Source organism: Cynoglossus semilaevis, chromosome 17, assembly GCF_000523025.1.
Source record: "Cynoglossus semilaevis isolate Cse_v1.0 chromosome 17, Cse_v1.0, whole genome shotgun sequence".
NCBI classification, from domain to species: Eukaryota; Metazoa; Chordata; class Actinopteri; order Pleuronectiformes; family Cynoglossidae; genus Cynoglossus; species Cynoglossus semilaevis.
This window is the reverse complement of record NC_024323.1, coordinates 15,718,660-15,726,473: the sequence shown is the minus strand read 5'-3', so window position 1 is coordinate 15,726,473 and position 7,814 is coordinate 15,718,660. Positions and strand designations below refer to the sequence as shown.

The window sequence follows — 7,814 nt, the reverse complement described above, 5'->3', positions numbered from 1 at the left end:
AAATGTGACGTTCTGGAAATGGCAGATCATTCCTCTTACACAGGTGTTTGCCCACAGACACTCACAGAATGCACTTGAAAAGCGAGCAGACAGGAAGTGTGTGGGCAGTATTTTGCCCTGATTGGTCAATGAAGGTCGACGTGCACAGGAAACCAACGAGGCTGAGAGCCTACGCCTGGACAGGGAGATAGATTACTGAGGAAACGTACGTGTGTACGTGGGTGACAGCATGTCAGTCACTGCACTGTGACCTCACTCACTGTGGTCCAACATGGGGTCACGTGGGACCCTTGGTCCCGTCGTACAGACGTACAACAACAACAACAACAACAACAACAACAACAACATGAAGTCCCAGTTCAACTGTAGCTCTGCTCACGTCACTGAGGGGAAATGACGTTTGACAGCAGTCACAGTAGGTGAGCGTTGACTTGTCGGGTTTATACATGCTTTTGCAACAGGCCCTTTTTTTACAGATATGTCGACTATTGCCACCTAGTGGTAGCTGAAGGAACTTTGATTGTGTGTTCATATTGTAAAAGCTGTACTTTAGCCACAATTAACTGCTCAGCCGTCATTTAAACAAGAACAGAAGTTAAGTCTGGAGCCAGAGGTTGAATCCACTGTTATGACTGAAGCTTGTAGACAGTTTGTTTCAATTCATGTTGATTGTAGACGGGGGGCAGAAGCACAAGGGCAGGGGTGACTGAGGGCAGATATAATCAACAACTTACACCAATAAACCTTTAAGATACACTTCATGTTCAAATGAGTAAACAAAGCCTAAAAACTTAATGTATTCAAAATAAAATAAAAACTTTTCACATTATTCAACAATTGTTTGTGCACATAAACAATTTATTTTATTTTATTACGTCCATTAAAATTCAGAGGTACCACAAAGTTACATAAAGTCGCTGAGAATACACAGAAATGTAGGAATACTTAAAGTAAAACTCGAAAGAATGAGTTTAATTTGTTGTTGTATTTTGGTGTTACATTATTTCTAGGTTCTTTAAACGTTTTCATTAACTTTTAATTCATGTTTTTTCACGGTTGTGTTAATGATCAATAATAATCAATAATCCGACCGCTGACATAATCCGTGTCCGTGGGAACGAGCTAAATACGGAAGCTCGCTGGGAAAACGGGAGCTGAAAGGCGAAGCAGCAACCGGGACGGGGCAGCGGTGAGAGCGGAGGCCATGGCTGCACGATGAGTGACGTGGAGAGGAGTGAGTGAGTGACAAACTTTTGGTGGAATATAAGTGTGAAAACCCACCGCTTTCCCGGTCAGCTGCTGGAGGCTCGAGTGAACGATGAGTGTGGACAAGGCGGAGCTGTGTGACTCCCTGTTCACCTGGGTAAGTCTGGAAGCTAACTGCGGCTAACAGGTGACAGCAGGTGTAGACGAAGTCAAAACGATTTAACAAATGAGTTAAAGATCCACAACTGTTGTTGAAGTGTGTTCGTTGTACAGCGGCCACTGACAGGCGCTGAAGCTCTGTTTTAGTGACGTCTCTCCAACTGTCGTTAGCCGGCTAAGCTAAGTGGCTAAGAAGCCACTTTGGAAGTTTGCCCTCGGGGTCTGTTGGTCTGTTATCTGTGTTGACGAAGTGAGTGTTGACTGGCCGTAAAGACACAGCTCAACATACGGTCCGTGACTGAAGCACTGACGGTTGTCGGCACCAAAACTTCATGAATTAAATGTTTTGCATCTTAACACGTTAATGGGTACTCGGCTCAGGTGACGTCAGACCGTTGGACATGACGTTTAAAGAGTCGGTTGACGTTGGATTCGGTTCGCAGCAGATTCAGACCTGAACCTACACTAAACCAACCGAGTATTAACACGAATGTTTGACCTCAGTATCCACATGACTTTATTCTGTTAAGTGGAAATGAATAAAATAAGCACATTAAGATCATGTGACGTCATCTGTCTGGTTGTCGATCACACACACTGAGCCCCTGATCCGTTCCCTGCTGCCGTGCTTTACAGTCTGTTTTCCTTTCACTTCACTTTCACTTCCCTTCACTCTCAGCTACAGACATTCCAAGTCCCATCATGCAACAGCAAGCAGGACCTGACAAGTGGCGTGGCCATCGCACATGTGCTCCACAGAATGTAAGGGCGTTACCGTACGGTGTTGTTGGTGTTGGTGTTGTTCAAGGCCGTGACACGTTCTGTTGTTGACCCCGTGGCCTCCTGCGAGTCTCCACGTCCAGTCACGTGTTCTTCTCCTCTTGTTCTCGTTAACAGAGACCCCTCTTGGTTTAATGACACTTGGCTCGGCAGAATCAAGGAGGAGAGCGCGGCCAACTGGCGCCTCAAGGTGATTTGGAAAAGGACAGATGAGCAGAATTTAAGACGTTTGGGTTCCGTTACCCAACTACCCTGTCTGTCTTTGTGTCCTGTCTAGGTCAGCAACCTGAAGAAGATTCTCAAGAGCGTTCTGGAATACTACCACGATGTACGCGACGTTTGGTTGTTTTTTTTTTTAACCATTTTAATGCGTTGCCCTTACTTCATGCTCAGTGCTGTTCTGCCGTGCGCTCCACGAACAGGTGCTCGGTCATCAGGTGTCGGATGAACACCTGCCAGACGTCAACCTGATGGGAGAGATGGGCGACGTGACCGAGCTGGGGAAGCTGGTGCAGCTGGTGCTGGGCTGTGCTGTCAGCTGTGAGAAAAAACAAGGTGTGGAGTCAAAATGTGTCTTTAATCAGACCAGTGATCACTTTGATTATATAATCAATCTGTACTGAGAACACAGTGGAGCTGCCTCCTTCACAGTCCTTCACAGTCCTTCACAGACCTTCACAGAGGTTCACAGACGTTCACAGACGTTCACAGACGTTCACAGACGTTCACAGACGTTCACAGACGTTCACAGACGTTCACAGACGTTCACAGACGTTCACAGACGTTCACAGACGTTCACAGACGTTCACAGACGTTCACAGACGTTCACAGACGTTCACAGAGGCACCTGTGTGAAGACAGCTGAAGTTAGAATCATCAGGATGTGGTCGTATCATCAGTGTGACGTTGTGTTTTTTTTTTGTTTTTTTTTCCCCAACACAGAACAGATTCAGCAGATCATGACACTGGAGGAGTCGGTTCAACATGTGGTGATGACGGCCATTCAGGAGGTGAGCTGTGGTCTGTGAGCTGTGGTCTGTGTGGACGTTGTCCAACATCTCACCCACAGAGACGTTCAGGCAGTCATCAGAGTCTTTGTGTCAAGAATCATTTTTGTCATTTTTTTTTCTCCTTAGCTCTTGTCAAAGGAACCTTCATCTGAACCAGGAAGCCCAGAGATGTACGGAGACTTCGACTACCAGGTCTGAGCTGCAGTCTCTCTCTTCTTCTTCTTCTTCTTCAGGCTCGGCTGTTTCTAATCTGTGGCCCCGGACCCAGTTTCTGTACTGGTCCAAAATATTTGGGCCGTTGTTCCATAAATTGAGTCTCATGTCAGTGTAGTGAAAGAGACGTTGTCTCCGTGGTCACAGTTCCACGTCCGTCCACTTCCATTGTTCTACTGACTGACACTGAGTCTTTGCTGTGGTCTAATAACCTGTGTCTGCTGCTCCAGTCCAGGAAATATTATTTTCTCAGTGAAGAGGCCGATGAAAAGGCCGACCTGAACCAGCGCTGCCAGGACCTGGAACATCAGGTTGGCCTCTTCTATAGGACATTTTCTTTAATTTTTTTAATTATGTTTTTATTATATGATTTAATCCAGAAACATGTTGTTGGAAATGACAGTGTGACTGAACGGTGTATTTACAGACAACAGCGTGCTCACATGTTCCACTGAAAGTAAGACTATCCTCAAAAACCCATATAAAAAGGCAATGAAATGAAAAGACTGACAGATCTGATCTGATCCAGGATCCTGATCGTCTAGTTTAGTCTGGTCTGGTCAGGACTAGTTGAAACAGACTGATGGTCCGCGGTGAACATATTCTTCTATTTATATCACTGAGATGTGGCTTTGACCGTGGGCTAATGAGAACAACAGCTCCACTGTTGAGCAGCTGAGCTCAGCTGCACTCGGGTCGGGACTCTGGGCCACCGCGCTGCACTTAGTCTTTTATCAACCAACACAACTTTGAACGTGATTTTCTACTTCATCCCTCAGTTGTCTGCAGTTCTGGAGGAAAAGTCGTCTCTTCAAACTGAGACACGTAACCTGAAGGAGAAGCTGAGTCGGCGCGACTCTCTGGAAACCTCTGCCATCACGGGCAAGAAGCTGCTGCTGCTGCAGAGTCAGATGGAGCAGCTGCAGGAGGAAAACTACAGGTACTACATGGCTACACTGATCCAATACAAACGCGCAGTACTACTGCAGTAGTTCAGAGTTGTTCAGCTTAGTCGTCCACCACTGAAGACGTTCTTTATTCTTCAAATTGAGTTTTTTTTTTCTTCCTCTGTTCTTCTTTTTTACTGTTTGTGTAACACATCCATCTGTTCCTCTTCATGTTGGCTGTTTTTTCTCCTCTTCTCCTTCAGCGCTCTGGCGCCCCCTATGGGCGATGCGGCGCACACTTTGAAATGCTCTGTTTTAGGATATTCCTGAATAACCTCTCCTTTGATGTGAAAGGTTTAATGATGTCTGATGTGTGACCTTTGACCTTGACCTGTGTATCTCAGACTGGAGAATAGCAGAGATGATGTGCGTTTGAGGTCAGAAATGTTGGAGCGGGAGGTGAACGACCTGCAGCTCCGTAACGAGGAGCTGACCAACCTGGCACAGGAGGCGCAGGCCCTAAAAGACGAGATGGACGTTCTCAGGTGAGGCCCGGGCCCTGACCTGACCTGACCTGACCTGACCTGAGCTGACCCCCGCACCTTATTGTTTTTTTTTTATGGAGGGAGTTGATGGCGTTTCATCCGTCAGGTGGTGCCTCTGATGTTCCTCCTATGTTCTCCAAGGTTCTCTGGTCCAGACCCTCACCCTCCTCTCTGAGTCAGGGTCATCAGTCCTTCATAATGAACTAATGTGAACCTGGTTCTAGTCCATGTTGTCCCTGGTCTTCAGTGAGACACAGACGTCCATCAACTCCTCTCTGACTGTTCATGTTCTTCTTTTCTGACGTGCTGCGTTCATACTCACCCCCCCCCCCCCATTCATCAAACCGCGTGAACCAGCTTGAAGCTCTGGTGGAGACGTACAAGCGGAAGCTGGAGGATCTGGGAGATCTGCGCAGACAGGTGCGCCTCCTGGAGGAGCGCAACACTGTGTACATGCAGCGCACCTGTGAGCTGGAGGAGGAGCTGCGCCGGGCCAACGCCGTCCGCACCCAGCTGGACACCTACAAGAGACAGGTGAGGAGGTCACCGTGTTGGACACCACTGAAGCACTCCTTCCTTTGAACGCTCTGCCCTGCTCCTTGACTTGCAGGCTCACGAGCTCCACACCAAACATTCAGCAGAGGCCATGAAAGCTGAGAAGTGGCAGTTTGAGTACAAGAACCTTCATGACAAGTACGAGGCTCTGCTGAAGGAGAAGGAGGTGAGTGGGTGACGATGGCGGTCCTCCCAGGTGCGTTAGTGATGTCATGTGACGCTGACGTCACTTTGGCTTGTGTTTTCTTTCTAGCGTCTGATCACGGAGCGAGACACGCTGAGAGAAACCAACGACGAACTGAGGTGTGCACAGGTCCAACAGAGGTGTCTCAGTGGGACAGGTGGGCTCTCTAAGATTTACTCAGTCAGTGGAGGCATCGTTAGAAATCCACTGAGTGACAGCTGTGGGGGGTTTGATTCCAACCAGTCTGGGGTCCAGGGTTGGCCTGGGTCATGACACTGGTTGATGGCAGTTCTCCTCTCTCTCCACAGGGGGCTTGTGTGACAGTGGGGTCACCGTGGGAAACCTGGCTGCAGAGATCATGCCCACGGAGCTCAAGTACGTCTGTGGTTAATGACTGTGTGTGTGAAACTGAAAAACACTGCCCCTCAGTGATGTCATCAGCAGTGGCCCATGTGTACTGCACCTCTCTGAAGTGGCCCATGTGTACTGCACCCCTCTGAAGTAGCTCATGTGTACTGCATCCCTCTGAAGTAGCCCATGTGTACTGTATCCCTCTGAAGTGGCCCATGTGTACTGTAGCCCTCTGAAGTGGCCCATGTGTACTGCACCCCTCTGAAGTAGCCCATGTGTACTGCACCCCTCTGAAGTAGTCCATGTGTACTGCAGCCCTCTGAAGTGGGCCATGTGTACTGCAGCCCTCTGAAGTAGCTCATGTGTACTGCAGCCCTCTGAAGGAGCGCATGTGTACTGCATCCCTCTGAAGTGGCCCATGTGTACTGCACCCCTCTGAAGTAGTCCATGTGTACTGCAGCCCTCTGAAGTGGGCCATGTGTACTGCAGCCCTCTGAAGGAGCGCATGTGTACTGCATCCCTCTGAAGTGGCCTATGTGTACTGCAGCCCTCTGAAGTGGGCCATGTGTACTGCAGCCCTCTGAAGGAGCGCATGTGTACTGCATCCCTCTGAAGTGGCCCATGTGTACTGCAGCCCTCTGAAGTAGCCCATGTGTACTGCACCTCTCTGAAGTGGCCCATGTGTACTGCACCCCTCTGAAGTAGTCCATGTGTACTGCAGCCCTCTGAAGTGGCCCATGTGTACTGTAGCCCTCTGAAGTGGCCCATGTGTACTGTAGCCCTCTGAAGTGGCCCATGTGTACTGCACCCCTCTGAAGTAGCTCATGTGTACTGCATCCCTCTGAAGTGGCCCACGTGTACTGCAGCCCTCTGAAGTAGCTCATGTGTACTGCACCCCTCTGAAGTAGTCCATGTGTACTGCAGCCCTCTGAAGTGGCCCATGTGTACTGCAGCCCTCTAAAGTGGCCCATGTGTACTGCAGCCCTCTAAAGTGGCCCATGTGTACTGCAGCCCTCTGAAGTAGCTCATGTGTACTGCAGCCCTCTGAAGGAGCGCATGTGTACTGCATCCCTCTGAAGTAGCCCATGTGTACTGTATCCCTCTGAAGTGGCCCATGTGTACTGCAGCCCTCTGAAGTGGGCCATGTGTACTGCAGCCCTCTGAAGTGGCCCATGTGTACTGCAGCCCTCTGAAGTGGGCCATGTGTACTGCAGCCCTCTGAAGGAGCGCATGTGTACTGCATCCCTCTGAAGTAGCCCATGTGTACTGCACCTCTCTGAAGTAGCCCATGTGTACTGCAGCCCTGTGAAGTAGCCCATGTGTACTGCACCTCTCTGAAGTGGCCCATGTGTACTGTAGCCCTCTGAAGTGGCCCATGTGTACTGTAGCCCTCTGAAGTGGCCCATGTGTACTGCAGCCCTCTGAAGTGGCCCATGTGTACTGTAGCCCTCTGAAGTGGCCCATGTGTACTGCACCCCTCTGAAGTAGCCCATGTGTACTGCAGCCCTGTGAAGTAGCCCATGTGTACTGCACCCCTCTGAAGTAGTCCATGTGTACTGCAGCCCTCTGAAGGAGCGCATGTGTACTGCATCCCTCTGAAGTAGCCCATGTGTACTGTATCCCTCTGAAGTGGCCCATGTGTACTGCAGCCCATCTAAGCTGGGACTTGTTTGTGCAGCTCTGACAGATGGAAACACATTTGGTCTGAACATAAAGGAACAGTGGGGTAATAAGATTCCGTTTTTTGCCCCCCTGCCCTGACTCCTCTTCTCTACCTCTCGACAGGGAGACAGTTGTGCGTCTGCAGAATGAAAACAAGATGTTGTGTGTCCAGGAAGAGAGCTACAGACAGAAACTGGTGGAGGCCGAGGCAGAGCTGGAGGAGGCTCGACGTAGACGGAACACTCTGGAAACTCAGAACAGG

At 49.4% G+C, this 7,814-nt stretch overlaps 1 protein-coding gene across 3 annotated transcripts in view; it reads left to right on the top strand.

Annotated features, from left to right (window-relative positions):
- The first annotated feature begins 56 nt into the window (after positions 1 to 56).
- hook2 (hook microtubule-tethering protein 2) overlaps positions 57 to 7,814 on the top strand; it is an 11,630-nt gene continuing 3,872 nt past the window's right edge. For 2 of the 3 annotated variants that reach the window (XM_025064447.1, XM_025064446.1), the window contains exons 1-15: positions 57 to 1,363; positions 2,045 to 2,127; positions 2,263 to 2,335; positions 2,423 to 2,473; positions 2,568 to 2,700; positions 3,088 to 3,155; positions 3,282 to 3,347; positions 3,599 to 3,679; positions 4,148 to 4,308; positions 4,660 to 4,801; positions 5,134 to 5,334; positions 5,411 to 5,521; positions 5,609 to 5,696; positions 5,848 to 5,914; positions 7,676 to 7,810. In XM_025064447.1, coding sequence (XP_024920215.1) covers positions 1,319 to 1,363; positions 2,045 to 2,127; positions 2,263 to 2,335; positions 2,423 to 2,473; positions 2,568 to 2,700; positions 3,088 to 3,155; positions 3,282 to 3,347; positions 3,599 to 3,679; positions 4,148 to 4,308; positions 4,660 to 4,801; positions 5,134 to 5,334; positions 5,411 to 5,521; positions 5,609 to 5,696; positions 5,848 to 5,914; positions 7,676 to 7,810 — 1,505 coding nt within the window. In that variant the 5' untranslated portion in view covers positions 57 to 1,318. The remainder of the gene's footprint in view (positions 1,364 to 2,044; positions 2,128 to 2,262; positions 2,336 to 2,422; positions 2,474 to 2,567; positions 2,701 to 3,087; positions 3,156 to 3,281; positions 3,348 to 3,598; positions 3,680 to 4,147; positions 4,309 to 4,659; positions 4,802 to 5,133; positions 5,335 to 5,410; positions 5,522 to 5,608; positions 5,697 to 5,847; positions 5,915 to 7,675; positions 7,811 to 7,814) is intronic. The other variant, XM_025064445.1, reaches the window with a different exon arrangement.